At 38.8% G+C, this 15,606-nt stretch overlaps 1 protein-coding gene across 12 annotated transcripts in view; it reads left to right on the forward strand.

Annotated features, from left to right (window-relative positions):
- Positions 1-15,606, forward strand: part of SOX5 (SRY-box 5) — a 671,039-nt gene that overhangs the window by 444,642 nt on the left and 210,791 nt on the right. For all 12 annotated transcript variants that reach the window (XM_019515645.1, XM_019515646.1, XM_019515641.1 and 9 more), the window contains 2 exons: positions 3,389-3,561; positions 6,295-6,363. In XM_019515645.1, coding sequence (XP_019371190.1) covers positions 3,389-3,561; positions 6,295-6,363 — 242 coding nt within the window. The remainder of the gene's footprint in view (positions 1-3,388; positions 3,562-6,294; positions 6,364-15,606) is intronic.

Consider the following 15,606-nt stretch of genomic DNA (forward strand, 5'->3'; position numbering starts at 1 on the left):
CATCATTATTACAATCTAGATTTCAAGCTAATTTGGCTAGCTGTTCACCCTTCAGTATTGCCTTTAATGATGCATTAAATGGCTTAAATAAAACAAAGAATGCCCTAACACAAACTGTGTTGAAACATTTTTGTAACGTTTGAGGAAGTTTAACTTTACCCTTTTCAGCTTTATGCATAGCTGCACTTTCCTGTTTTCCTCTTATACCCAATAATTTAAAAAACATGTCGGTGATAAAATTATTAAAAATAATAATAAATGGTAGCACTCCCTTCTCATCTCAGAGGTTTTTGTAAAACATAAGTAACAATATAGCCTGATGAAAAAACTGAGGCATAGAAATGTGTTATCTTTTTTTCTCTCCAGGCCCACAGCGAGTTAGTGGCAGAACTGAAAAAGAGAACGTAGGTTCCCTGCCTTGCTCTGATTCTTTGAGCATGGCTACCTAAGCCCAAGATCTGAAACTGTAATTTTCAAATTACTCTTACATCTTAAATAGAGCAGTCCTTTTCTCTTAGGGAGAACTTTCTTGTTCCTCAGTAAGTAAATAACATTAAGAGGCAATTCAAAAAGGTGTATAATATGTGCTGAAGTTAGGCAAATATTTCTCGTTAGCAATCCATGCGACAACACAGACAGTTTTAGTGGAGGTCTGTGGCTCAGTGCCATCAGTGATTTAGAATACAGAACTAAGTGTCAGCACTTGTAGGTCCCTGTTCTGCTGCTGAGTTGACCATACAAACTATCTGTGCATCAATTTTTACATATGGAAACATTTTTCTGCCTCTTAGAGGTGTAAGGTTTAAAGATTTCTGGCTGCCTTATAAGTCTCATCTGAAAGGTACCATATAACTTCAAACTTAGCTGATCAACTAATATTATCTGAATATCTTTAACATGTCACCATATTTATCAAATAAACTTCTTGACAGGTATTTATTCTCACGTGTCCCTAGTTAACTAGTTAAATATTCTTTTCTCTCTCTCTCTCTCTCTCTCTCTCTCTCTGTCACACACACACATGCACACACACACACTGCAAATATTTTTATTTTAAAGCTTTTTAATAACATTCTTCAGTGTTTTAACAGTTTCAATTTCTGCAATGTTAGCAAAGCATTGAGTATTTGTCAATGGTTCTGTAAAAATCAAATGGTAATTATTATATAAGCTTTATCAATGGTATAAAATATTAAATGTTAATTTTCGGATAGCAGGTCTGGAATTGTCTTTTAGGATAATTTCAGTTCTACTGTGTTGAAAACTTCACTTTTTTTGCAAAACACCTAGGTGTGGTGTGTAGAGGGCAAGATGAAGTTATAGTAGACACTTCAAACTAATTGCATGTTCAGGCAACAAATGCATTTCTTAAAGTGCTCTATCTCTAATGTTTGAAAGTGTAAATTGTAAATTAAAAGTGTTTTCTCCCCCACTGTTATTATTCTACCATAGGATTCTATTTCTTCTCACGGGTTTTAACAGTACAATTAGAAAGTCCTACACTTGTGTTTCATCTCTCAAATTTCCATCTTATCCACATTTTTCCAACTATTTTAGTTGGTCTAATAAAAGATAATGGATTTACCCAAAAAACATTGCCATCTTACCCACAGGCTTTTTGATAGTTTTTGAGAATACGCTGTCATAGCTCTCTATTATAGAGCGAGATCCTATTCCTATAGATCTTGGGTATCTTAATACATTCAAACCAGTGACATTACTTTTATACTGAAGGTTTGACCCTACCTGTTCTTCCAGGATGTACATAACTGTCTATAAGGACTTGAAAGGTTTGGAGTTGGTCAACATAACAAAAAAGGCTGTTCCTGGGAGTATTGGGATGAAATCAAGTAAATGTAAATTAAACTAAATATCAAGCAAATATACATAAGAGTGACATCTATTAGTCCAGGCTATAATCTTACAAAGGAAGTGGTGGCTGACTTACCATTTTAGATATTTAAATCCAGTCTAGAAGACTCTAATAAATCTGTTCCGGGGAACATTCCTGCACTGGTGCTGGGGGGAGGGGAGGATGGACTAAATGAGCTATTACCAATAGCTCTTTTCCAAGTCTGTCTGATAGTTGGCTATGAGCATATTTAGCATAGTCACTAGTTTTTCTTTTTTTTTCTTTTGACTTGGAGAGCACTGGTGACATTGGCAGCGGCCCACTTCTCATGTTTGAGAAGGGTTTGTGGCAGGGCTGTCCCAAAATAGACTGCTTGTAAGAGGGGGCATCTAGACAGGAGTCTTACATGTTTTCTCAAGTTTCTTGGGAAGGGACTTCATGAGGGGCTGGTTTGTTTGTTTTTTTTAAGGGAAGGGGCTTTTGTTGCTAGTGGATTAGCTATCAAGTGATTTTTTTGTCTTCAAAATTCATAGAAAAAGAGCCTAGGCTGACAGAACAGTGACATTTTTGTGTGTAGCTTTTGCTTCATATATTTTGATATTTATGTGGTCTGTGGGGCTTTTTCTATGCTATTCCAAATTACACCTTTATTTTGCCTCTTCCTGGTAAAAGGAGAATCTTTTTCAGGAAAATATTAGATGGTCGTAGCCAAAGCATGTTTCTGAAAGGGAACTCCCTTCTAGTGGACTTGTACGTAATAGAAATTCAGTGAGAGTAAAATATAACATAGAGACTGAGCTGGGATTAACTCACTCAACCTCACTGCTGTGTCTACATTAGACTCTTGTTTTTATGAATTCTTATCAGTGGGTAGCAACAGCGGTAGCAGCTATTGACATTTTAACTATTGTACCATCTAATCCTAATCAGAGCAGATCTGGATGATGCAGTAGCTATTATGCTGGCAGCTGCTCCACTCTGTAGTGCTAATGGTGAGAATGTTAAAGAAAATAAATGCAATGGAGAGAAAGCTTCTGTGCTTCAAAGGTGCCGTTTGTAAAATAGGAATGATAGTACCCACCTTGCACAATAACAAGGTCTGTGTGAACCGGATATGTCAATATCTGATCTTGATAAGAGTTTGTTGAGAAAAAACTGGTGAAAATTTTATTTTTAATTAGTTGATTTTGATTTCAATAAATATAAGCAACTCTGAAATGTGGAAACTTCGCACAAAATGCTTTCTTCGCGTTTTTTTCTATCAATTCTACTGGATAGGAAACAAAGGGAAAGTGTGGGAAAGGGATGACTGCAGATCTCCAGTCCCAATTCAGTATCTTCATCAGAAAGCTATCCTTCTTGTCTCACATTTCTGTAGCGTGAAAGGCCCTAGTTGTTCCAGATGCAGAACAATACAATATGTAATGCAATATGAATTTTACCAAAACTCTGCTTATACTAAGAGTGCCATGTAAATATTATCCAGAAATCATTTTCCTCTCTTCTCTTTACCTTTTTTCACCATCTAATGCCCAGGGACTCCAGAAAGCCTAGCTGAGAAAGAAAGGCAGCTTATGGGTATGATCAATCAGCTGACCAGTTTACGGGAGCAGCTGCTGGCAGCTCACGATGAACAGAAGAAACTGGCTGCGTCACAAATTGAGAAACAACGCCAACAAATGGAGCTAGCTAAACAGCAACAAGAACAGGTGAGTGATTATTATAGTGACTCTAATTGGAAGTCCCTGTCCAGCAGTTTTAACTTTCCAATGATGTACTTTGGGGCCTGAAATTCCTCAAGTTTGTTCTCAGCCCAGAGGTAATTTTTCTTTTGTTTTTTCTGGGTGTGAAAAGTTGGATTAGAAAATATTGGGCACATTACTTTACTTTAGCAATGGTAAAACTTGTATTTTGTTTCTTTTAAAATAACTGCCCATAACATGGGGGCTGTGAAAAAATCGCCTCCAAGATGTCTTTATATTTATAAGTGCAAATAAGTGAGCAAGTTATGCCCTCCAGAGTAGGTTTCTGCCACTTGACAGCAGCAATGCTGAATGTGTGAGAGCAAAATTTGGCCTTCAGATTATATAGTGACACAGAGTAGGGCATGTGCCAAGTTTGGATAGAAGTAAATAAGTATGTAAATATGTAAAACAAAACCACTGAACAACATATGATAATGTTTTTCCCTTTTAAAAGACTTCCCTTTAAGTGCTAAAAATCAACACTTATAAGTATATACACCTACACTTTTCAAGTGCAAACTTGTCTTCTCACTTGAACAATTCTAACATATGACATAACATATGACATGTAAGCCTTTTCATGGACAGTGCCACATTTCCTAATGAGGTTTATATATACAGGTATATCAAAAGCAAATGCACGTGAATGTATGTGCAGTTTTGCATGAATACAGAAAATAATTAGAGACGCGGCTTAACATTTTCTAATGTATACTGAGTGCTGTTCTCCTAACACACTGTTACCCATGTGACTTTATATCTTTAGATCTTTGTACATTAAATAAATGGTTTTGAATGTATTTCATGGCATTAGATATTCCATATGTGCATTAACATAGGGAAGCAATGCATTTATACAAATGTCTGATCAATTCCAGCTCTTTCTTATTTAAGAAAAAAGAGCTTACAAAAAAAAGCAAAAAATCTTGTGACTTGTATGAAACTCAGACAAGACTGGGAATTCATTTTTGCCACATTTACACTGTTCTCCCACATTCATGTATATTGCAATATACACCTTTTGACAACATATAATAAAATCACTGCATTATGCATGGTGTTATGCTGTCCTCAGGAGCTAGGTCTTTGTATTTTCCAGTTCTTGGTCATTTAAAATCTTACCTTTAACACTGTATATTTTGCCTAAGCTGCTCTGAAGAGACCCATCCCTTTATCCTTATGTCCCACTTAACAAAAGCATTTATAGGCAATAGCAGGGAAAATGAATAATCGATTAAACGAGTGGTGATCTCACACTGATGCTATTACCCAGACATGGGTAGGGAGGCACAACTGATTCTCTTGCCCAGAGACATCCAGCAGGAGCTATTTCCAGTTTACTTTTACCTGCTGAGGTCACTATTGTTTTAGTGCCACTAAATAGTCTGAATGAGAAAAAGCAGAGTAGAAGAAAAGGCAGTAATAAAACAGTCTCATGGGACAGAAGTATTTTTTTCTCATTTAGAATTTTGTTTGCACTTCTGTATTATGTACAAACTGGAGTAATCTGATTTAAAATATATAAACAAAATTAGTTTTGATCATTTAGAGATACATTCCATAAGCACTGAGAACTTTTTTCCCCTTCCCTCAGGCTATCAAATTCATTACTAGTAGGTGTTTCTTATGGTGTTAGTTTAGTAATGGAAATTAAAAATGTATTTGAGGGGAGAGCCTCATCAGTTCTACCCTCAGTAAGTGTGTGTAATTACCATAAACACAGATTCTGCACACATGTCACAGGGGAAAGAACAGTCCTTCTAGTAATGATAGCAGTGCTCTCTTAGCTGTTCACAACAGTGGAGCTGTTTTGATAGCTGTAACAAAACTTGTGGAATTTTAAAAAGAAAAAGAATGCTTTTTAAATCTGAGGGGATAGGGGAATAAAAAAGGGTTATTCCCTTTCAGTTATCTGAGATCTCTCTACCCTTTCTTCTATTATTAGTAAAAATTGGTCAGAGTAGAACCCCTGTCACTTTATCAGCTGTGTCCCTGGAGGAAAAAGCCTAATACATTGAGTCAGGACACCTGGATGTAGATCCTCAACTGATATAAATTTACTTCAGTGGGGTTTTGGTTTTTGTTCCTGGCAATGATATAGTAAGCTGGCTTTGGTATATACTTCAGGCACTGAGAAGTTAATTAATTTTTTTTAAAGTCAAGTACCAATCTCTCTGTGCTTGCATTTCCCTATCTATAAAATATAGGTAATAATACCTTACTCCTAGGATTCATATTTGTAAAGCTCTTGGAAATCACCGGCAGGTAGGATGGAAGTTTGAAAAGTTTGTTACAGTTTGTTCATTCTGTTCTTTGCCATTTTTCCTTTCCTTCGTATCTGATGTCTTCCTCTCAGTGTTCTTACACCAGCAGAGAGAAGTGGCTGATCTCTTTTCCTGACCACCAGTGGCAACAGCCTTCCATAAATGCCTAGTGGGTAGGGAATCTTGTAGTCTATCTCCCCTCCTCTCAATACATACCAATGCCATCCATGAGTTTCTCTTTTACGTGAATACGAGCCATGGTTGTGTGTGTCTCCTGCCTTTCTAGCATGCCAGGCTGCTCTCATCCACACACTGCAACTTCGTTAGCTTAATAAAGTGGTGTAAAGAGCTAAGAGAGGTGGAAAATTCCTATGCATCAAATCCAAGAATAATGATACATAGCTTACATTTCTGATATGCAATTTTTCCACAGATTGCAAGACAGCAGCAGCAGCTCCTGCAGCAGCAACATAAAATTAACCTTCTGCAGCAACAGATCCAGGTCAGAGATCATATCTCTACCCATAATTCCTGTTCTGTCCTTTTCTTTTCCTTTCTCCTCTCAGTCATTACAGTCATGTTCTTTTTTAAAATCCTAACAGATAAGTTTTAGTATAATTTCAGGAAATAAGAAAGGACATTACCAACCTAAAATTCTATGATTCTGTGGAAGCCCTTGTTGTTATAATTGATTTTACACAGATAGGAAGCACCATTGACTTCAGAAGACTGTACTTAGGGCTTGAGGGATCAGGCCCTAGAACAGTGACGTGATCTGTATGTCATGATATACAAAAGTGTGCCTACCAGTGTTGGTGGGGAAGTGGGTTACTGATCCCCTCCCATTCTTTTCTCTGGTTTTCTGTTGTCATTTGCAAATCTAAAGGGGGCTCCATTTACATATAAGAAACATACAACACTATTTCTTGATGGAGGAGTCAGCCAAAAGGTGCTGGAGAACAACTGAGGAGGGCACACATCATTGAAACTGGTTGTTATTCCCTGTATTAAAATGTTATGGCTGTATTTACATTTCCTTCCTATGTGGTTTCACATATTCGTGTAATTTCACTTTTACATCTTCCTTCCTATAAACTGTATCCTCTGGAAGTCAACAGCTTGTTACAGTTAAAGGGCTAAAAATCTTTCCCTGCTCATTCATTTTCCAGTATGCATCAGTTTGAGTTTGCAATCATTGACTGTACTTTCTAAGACATTTAGCTACAGACCCAGCCCAAACTCCTGGTTCCAAAAAAAGTTAAAACTTTGCAGAAACGTGTAACTTATTTCTACAATTTGATAACTATACCATAAATCAAAATATTTTGGGGCAGTTTGGGTGCATGTCTGTCTTCGTAAAAGCTGGTTTTATGTATTATGCAGTGATTCTCATCAAATAAAAGCGTGTCTGATACAGTGCAGTGCTTGGCCCTTAGACAAGCCCTGAGTGTCCCTACTAAAGTCAGGGAGGTTGCAGGGTACAAAAGTCAGAGAAGAACTTAGCCCCAGAAAGCTGCATTACTTTCTGAATCATAATATTATTTCAAAATATCATGTCAGCCTGGACTCAGAAAAAGAACAGTAAACATTAAAATGCACTTTTATGAATTAAATTTTAAATCCTGGTGTCAGAGAAACTAATTTGAATCTATCAATTTTTGCTGGAGTTACAAATGGAGCAAAAATGTTAGACTGAAATATTTTAGGTCCTTTGAGCTAGTGCTACAGGATCATAGAAGGCAACTGGGTTTACCTTGCTCTTGAGAAGTTGGGGGCCAATAGTAATGTGCATGCTCGGCTACCTGTGTGTATCTATGCATTGTTAAGTTATGTTTGCTGGACTCTCTTCTTATATGCTTCAGCTTAGTTCCCTGGCGTATGTTACTGTTAGACTTCCTTGTCTAGGTTACAGTCTTACAATGTGTTTTGCTAGAATCCATTACCTAATCCATTCTAACATACCTTTTCCTTTAGCCAAGACAAACCCTTGGACTAGTTTAGGCCTGATCCTCTTTTGATGAGGATTTGAACTGGTAAAAGCTGCCTGTTAGAACAATGACATCTCCATTTAGCAGTGACAGCCTTGTTTAAATAAGGAGTTTAATTGCAGGTACAAGGCAGGGAAGGAGGAGTAGAAGCAAAGGTGGCAATCCTCTGGGGAGACACTGTTCCTCTACTCAGTTGCTGCTTACTATAGATTTAGAAATATCAGGTCCTGATCTAAAGCTCACTATTGTCAATAGGCTTTAGATCAGGGTCCAGCCCAGCTGCCTTTTGTAGTACTATTCAAATCTCTTGTTACACCATTTTTATGTTACTTTTCATCTTCCTTTCGAGTGTGTGTTGTGTGTTTGTGTGTGTATATGTGGGTGTGTGTACACTGTTACATTTGGAATAATGTAAGTCCTTTGGGGCCAGATTTTTACTTGAGTAATGAAAGGAGAATTAAACTTTGTCATGTGAAGAAATATCTAAAGTTTACATGTATGTACAACCTTGGGACAATCCCTGACAATCTAGGTGAGTGATCATAAAGCATTCCAAATCAGTGTAGTAAGTAGGTATTAATATGACTGTTCCACTAGTTCAGTAATGTTAGTAATTTTGGGCAGAGACCTTTCTGTAATGCTTCAGTCTCAGCTACAAAAAACATAAAGGCCATATCCTCAGCTGTTTTGCAACAGCATAACTCCAAGGAAATCAATGATATGACACTGCCTTCGACAGTCTGAGTAACTTGCCCTATACCTTCAGAGGCTTGTTTTTAAGTACCAGTCCTTTTTTCAAGCCTTGTCATATGAGATAGCACAGCATCTATTGTAAGTTATGCTAAAGGGAGTCTTAGGTTTGGTAGGCCTCAACTTTGATGCACATTTTTTCCCTTCCTGTTATACTTTATGAATACCAAGGGAGGGATTTTGAAACAAACAAACAAAAAAGGCTGTTGTATTTTCAATGAATAAATAAATAAATAAATAATCTTTTAGGTACTAGATACCCTACTGGAATAGGTGTTAAGAGAGGCAAAATATACTTTAGTTTTAAGTCTGTAGTGATTAACAATAGTGAAATGAAAGCTTTCTTATAAGCAGTGAATAAAAATAAATTGCACAAGCATAAGTTAGCCGTATCCCTTTTAAGTTTAGAGACTTGTAGATAAGAATGAAATATGCCTTCACCCAGGGTACTGGATAACACAGATTATTGATGATGAGATACAGAGCCTTTCATCTCTTGATCCCTTGTCTACGTTTGACCTAAGTCAGCAGTAAATAAAAGTTAACCATCTGATATATGTTGCTGGCCTAGGAAGCAAGTTGGTGACCTATCTTAGTTTTTTTCTAGAGATTTGGGATGAAAACTTGAACCTGATGAAGTCATTGGTCTAGATTTTCATGCCAAATGTCTCCTTCACACACAAATTTATGGGCACCTATACATGTGATGGAGCTCTGTTCCGATGTGTGCTAATTAGCAGATGGTGGAGAAGACTCAATTAATTGAGTCTGCTGGAACGTGCTGATTAGCGCTGTCCAGTAGCCTCTGTGTCACGTGTATCCAATGCCCCATGAGAGTTGGCACCCTTTGTTTTTTGGCAGCTGTCATAGAAGTCCAGGATTGAAGGAACAGGTATGGAAACTATACTGTATCTCATTTGCCTAGAGATGGTTCTCCAGAGCAAAGATTAGATATCATTAGTAGAAGAAAGCTTATGGTGATGCTGCCTCTGTTAAACCTGTACTGCACAATATATAACAGTTCAGTCTCAAGAGCTTTAAGTACAACGCCACATGCCCATAAAACCCCAATTAACTGCCAGTGAAATCAGAGGTGGAAAGACCGCTGCTGACTTCAGTGGGAGTAAGGTCAAGTCTTTAAAGCTTTTTTATAGAGAATGTGTGCTAATAATGATGCAAGGGGCAATATTTTCTTTCTGTTGCCTAAAAAACAGCTGATGACAGAAGTAAAAGTTTCTGACCAAAAATAAATAAATCCTATAGATGAGGAATTGGAGGCAATGGGTTGATCACATTGCTGCTATGGGTGCTTAAAATAGTCAGTGAGTTTTGCAACAGGATTAGGTTGGTAAAACAAAACTTTGACATGAAAATCAAAAGCACACATGGACTGCATCCAGACAAGCGTGGCCATGCAGTAGGTGGCACCACCGACACATCTGCGGTGCCACATACCACACATTCAGGTGTTCTCTGTGCTGCAAGATAGCAGCGTGGGGGGTTTTTGACTCCGGGAAATCCCAGAGTCAAAAAAAGTGGGGTGGCACATGCGGAGACAGTGCACACCACCCAAAACTGGCACCTGGCTGGCCAAAGCCATGCTGCGGCTGCCAGCTAGGCTCTGAGCAGTAGGATCGCTGTTGCTGCAGCCCCAGGACCCTAGGTAAGGCTGCAGGGCCAGCCTCTCCTACCCTACCTGGGATAACCTGCTGTGTGCCAGAGGATGCATGGCACAGGCATTCCCCAGGGACAAGTAGCAGTGGCACAGTGTGCCACAGTTAGTTGTCCCCGGGGACCCAAACATCCACGCTTATGTGGACGTGGCCATGGAGTTCAGATTTTTGACACTGCTGTATTTAATCTATCTCTCTTCTGGCACAGAGGTTTTTAAACAAAAAACGTTAGATTTATTGATAGAGAAGTTTCTACCAGGTTAGGATCACTATTCAATTTCATATGCAATTGAACACAACTTATTTGTGACAAAGGATTCATTTTACTTGTGCCAAATTTTTCTAAGCTTGTTAGTTACAGTAATTCCAGATAAATTATTACACAAAAAACTATTGAAATATTGTATTGAAAACATAATAATACCTTAAGGTTAAGAAAAGTACCTGACTGGCCTAATGATTTATGTCTTCTTTCTCTCAGTGTGCTAACTTGGAAACATTTCCTTCTCTCCATCTACCAAACAATCACCAATACATGCAATACAAAAGTGGGGAAAGATTACAAGGTATCTCTTCTCCTTAGAGGGCTAGAAACACAAAATATAGGTTCAGCTCAATGATATTAGCCATTTACATGATGCAGAAGAAAAATATATTTGCCATTTGAATTCATAAAAATTGACCTGGAGCATGGGCCTCCAGCTGAGAAGACAAATATGCCCTCTGACTATACCCTTTTCTTGGTCAAAGAGAAGGGGACATTTGCCAGACAGGAGAATAAGACATGTCTCTGTATAATAATGCCTAGGTTTCAAAAAAGGTCTGATCTCTTCGTATAACTTTCTTTACAAACTGGCCATAGGACGCTGTGTGGCCTCAAAGAAGGTCTTGGCAGCTTATGTAACAGCAAGTATACTAATTTTATTTGCTTTGCAAGATATACTCTTTACTGGGTATTCTAGAATTAGTTTGATAACCTCTGACTGCATGCGCTTTTAAAAATCACATGATCATAATACCATGAAGAAGTGTTGCTTTCTGTACCCACAGCTTTATCATATGTACTCACTCTGTTTGATGCTGTCTTAGAGGATGAAAATGAAAAGGTGTTTTCCATAGTCAGATCCTTGTACTGTGCACTGCCTGGACCTACACTTCCAAAGGAGCGGAAAGTGAAATGTGTTTTTGCAGGGAGGGGGTGTCTGCTCTCTTGTTTGTGCACTAGCTGCCCTGATGACAGTGTTTGTTCTTAAGAATATTTCCTTTAGCTGCCTCTGGTGCAGAAGGAGGGAGTATGTGAGCACAAAGCAGTGCTTTGTTGGGCTCTACAAGTATGGAGCTAGGTTTGATCTTGTCCTCCACAGCCACAGAGGTGAAGTCCCAATGTAGCTCTTGTAAGCAGCCATGAAACAGCTGTTGGCATCACTTCTAGCCATGGGATACTGGCAGAGGAATCCTTGATTCCTCCCTCTCTTCCCAGGCAATTGGGTGGAGAGTGGGAGGATCTGGCTGTGTTTGAGGGGTTAGATACAAACAGCCCTTAATGGGCTGTAGTAGTAAAGTATTTCCCCCAGTAGAAGAAAGGAGCGCAGGATGTACTGTGCCTTGCATGTGAGTCTCTGGAGCACAGTGTCCCCGGGGACTATGCAGCTTATACCTCGCCTCTTGCCCACAGCTGTGCTGAAGGGCACAATCTAGCCCATGGTGGGATTTGAATATTTTTGTTTGTATAAAGATGAATTTTTAGTTTCATGAAACTATATATAAAATGAAACACTGTTATTAAAATTCATAAGGCAATTCATATTCCGTTAGGGCAGTGTTAACAAAATAGGTCAAGTGTGCAGCCTAAATTGCAGCGAAGCCAGTTTTGCCAACTCTCATGATTTTATTGTGGGTCTCAATATTTTGGGGGGGGGTTAAACCCCAGCTCTTGGGATCATGTGAAAACACAAAAGCCTCTAGTTTAATTTTTTCAAAAGAGTAAACTTTTCCAGCCCTGGTGGTTTCAGGGCAGAGTTTGAAAATGGAAACACCAAAGGCTGAAGACAAGGCAAATAAAAAGAAGCCATGAATTTTAATTCAGTCTTATGATTTTCTGGGCCCATTGTTTGACTTAAGAAGACTTGAGATTTGAAACTAAGAACTCCAACCTCTACAGGAAGATTTCTTTTTATTATTATTACTGTATATTGTCTTTAACCTGAAACTGTGGATACTGTCTGGTATTTGACAGAAATCTGTGAGAATACAGGCCACTTTTCCATTATGAGGTTGAGGGAGGAGTTCTTGCTAATAGCGTGCATACATATGGAGTTTGTTTTGGTTTTTTTCCTCCTAGAGCTCATTGAAAATTTTGACAGAGCACTTTTTCCATTGGAAAATGCAGATTCACTGAAATCAAAATGTTCCACAGAATGTTTCTTTTGACAAAATTTGAGCAGAAATTAGAGGGGTTTCCTAGTGACCCCTGCCTAACAGACAGTTTCCCAGTCTTGCCTGGTTTCCTGCTAGTTCACCAGGCCAGCTTAGAAGCAGAGTATCTAGAAGTCCTAGGTAAGGTATCCGAGTTCCCAGACTCACAGCTTCTTGGCAACTTGGCTCCCAATGCTTCCCTGGTAAGGAATTTCAGAAACATGGTCCCCCATATGCCCCATCTTCTAGATCTGTGGGCTTCCCTGGGAGCCAGGATCCCCAGCTCTTCAGTGGCTACTCTCTCATTAGTAGTCCCAAACTGCCCCTTCCATCATAAACCTGGGGATTTCCTTTCCTTTTGTCATGAGCTATGCAGCGGTGGTATGCTTCTAAATCAGAATATTCCTTTCCACATGAAACTTTGAAGTTTCAAGTTTCATTCCAATTTGGAATGAAATAAAATCTTGAATACATGGAGTTTTCTGTGTGACAGGCATTCCTTTTGTGTGTGTGTGTGTTTGTTTGGTTTTATGTTGTTGTTTTTGCCACTTCCATTCCAAACCTTTCATCCATTTAAGTAGAAAGTAGGAGAGATTTAGGGAGTGTGACTCAGGAAGCTAAGACAGAGAGTTTCTTTGAGGGCACCAGTTAGAAATGGCACAGTTGTCATTGTCAGAATATTTTTGCAATATTTTGACAATAACAATAATCAAGTTTTAAAAAAGTTAGAAATAACTTTTGCAAAAAGTTTATTTCAAATAACTTTTTAAAGTAATTGCAAACTTTTTAAAAAGTTTTTTAAAGTTATTTCTAACTTTATATAAACATTACTAGTTATCCTAGAAATTTTGGCCATGTCCTTTCACACACGTCAGACCCTGTTCATGAGAGTAGAGCCACATTTGGAACTCTGCAACCCTCTGCAGAGCAAGACAGCATAAATTCTCTGCAGCTAGGGTCCTCCATGCATGTTAGGGAGAGAAAGGGACAAGAAGTTGCCCCAGTCAACTGTGCCATCACAATTAAAGGCTTGTTGTAACCCCTGCTAAAGACAATGGAGAGACTCTCATAGACATGAGTAGGAGTGGAATCAAGCTCCTCTTTAGTAGGAAACTGTGAGAAAGTGTCTTCCTTCTACTCTGAAAAATGCTTTTAAAACAAGCTCTGTCTCTTGAGCCAAACTGTTTTAGTTTTGTTTTTCTCCGGTGTAGATATGCCTTGAAGAATCCTGGTCTCTGCAAGCTGAAATTGCAGAGTCAAACCCAATGGGCTCATATACTGGGGACATTTTGTCCACATTCATCATGTACCAGGAACAGCTGTTTTTCTGCAACTTGTAAACATGGGCATACTGGATTCACTGAGACAGGCCCAAGAAGGAGTCACACTGCAGCGTTTCCCATGACTTTGCAACCTTTTCCCAAACAACTGAGGTTGCCGGCAAAGAGGCTAAACAATTGTTTCTCACAGAAGCGCTGCAGCTGATGTCCTATCAGTTATCAGAATAGGCTTGTCTGTTCCTAGAGCACGGAAAAAACCTCTGGGAACTCAATTATCTGAAGAGAGAGAGAAAGAAAGAGAAGTGTAAGGCTAGATGGAGAACGGGTAGAAAAGAAAAATCTAGGCTAAAGTCAATGTCTGTGTCTGCATGAGCTAATCCTTTCCTTCTGTCATCACACATGTAGCAAAAGCTGTATGTATTTACTATAAAAGAGCCTCCAGATCTCAATCTCCTCCCTTATTGTGAAAGTTAATTCAGTGCTGAAGGAAGGCATCAGCTCCTCTATTTATGTATACAGTGGCTCTTCATCTCCAGTGTTCCAAAGCACATCTTCAGGGATCACTTTATGAACTAGTTTGTACTTCAGTTTTGAGCCTCGTTGTACTTGTATATTATCAGTAGTTGGTGTAGACATACCAGGACTAGTCCTAAGTGCAGATGAGGAAAAGCTGAAATTTGCATTGCTTGAACTAATTATAGTTTGGGCATAAATTCTTGATTAGCTCACTCAGTGTAAACTTTGACTTGCCTTTGTCTACACTTAGCAATAGCATAACCAGAGGTCAGAGGAGTGGGTCCCCATGGAGCCCACACCATAGCAGCAGGAGCTTGTGCCATAGCACAAACCCATGTACTGTAAGATTCTCCAGCACTTGGCACCTCTGCAACCCTCCCTTCCCAATTCCCCACCACTGTCTGGCTCTCAGTGCTCCTCCTTTCCCACCCTACAGCATTTCTGCCCAGGATGCCAAAATTCCTAGTTATGCCTCTGGCAGACAAGGTTCTTTGGGTAAATGTGATATCTTTTATGAAACCAATTAAATAGTTGGAAAAATTGTTCTTTGTAAAGCTTTTGGGCACAAACACCATTCTTCAGGCATAGGGAGAGTCTGCTGGTGTTTTGTGTTCTCCTGGATGGAATAGAAGCAAAATGCAGGTGAAAATGCAAATGCATGGCAGTGAGGCTAAGAGGTGATGGGAGGCAATAGGTGTGGGACAGGTAGGTGGGGGAGGAAAAATGGGGAATATTTACCTGGTAATATAATATAGCTGGTAAAATATAGAGAGGTTACCTGGGGTTATTGAATGGCAGGCAGGTTGTAATGTACCATAAATCCAGTGTCTATACTTAGTCCATGATTTCTTGTATCCAGTAGATTTATAAAGTAAAGTTTTTAGGCTCATCTACAAAGGTGTTTTATGAATTCCCTTTGAGGATTACTTATGTTTCTGACACTTGGAGTCAATAGTGATATGGTATAGTTGTTAGATGGGTTTTTCTTCCCCCAATATTTCCAGATAAGGTATTAAAAAATCACAAAGCTGATCTTCAAAACTCATGAGATTTATTTTTAAAATCATGGTTGTTTTCAAAGATAGTAACTAGTGTTTTGGGTTTTTTGGGGGGGGGGGGGGGG

This window comes from Gavialis gangeticus, unplaced genomic scaffold (assembly GCF_001723915.1).
Source record: "Gavialis gangeticus isolate Ggan-Ray unplaced genomic scaffold, GavGan_comp1, whole genome shotgun sequence".
In the NCBI taxonomy this organism is placed as follows: Eukaryota; Metazoa; Chordata; order Crocodylia; family Gavialidae; genus Gavialis; species Gavialis gangeticus.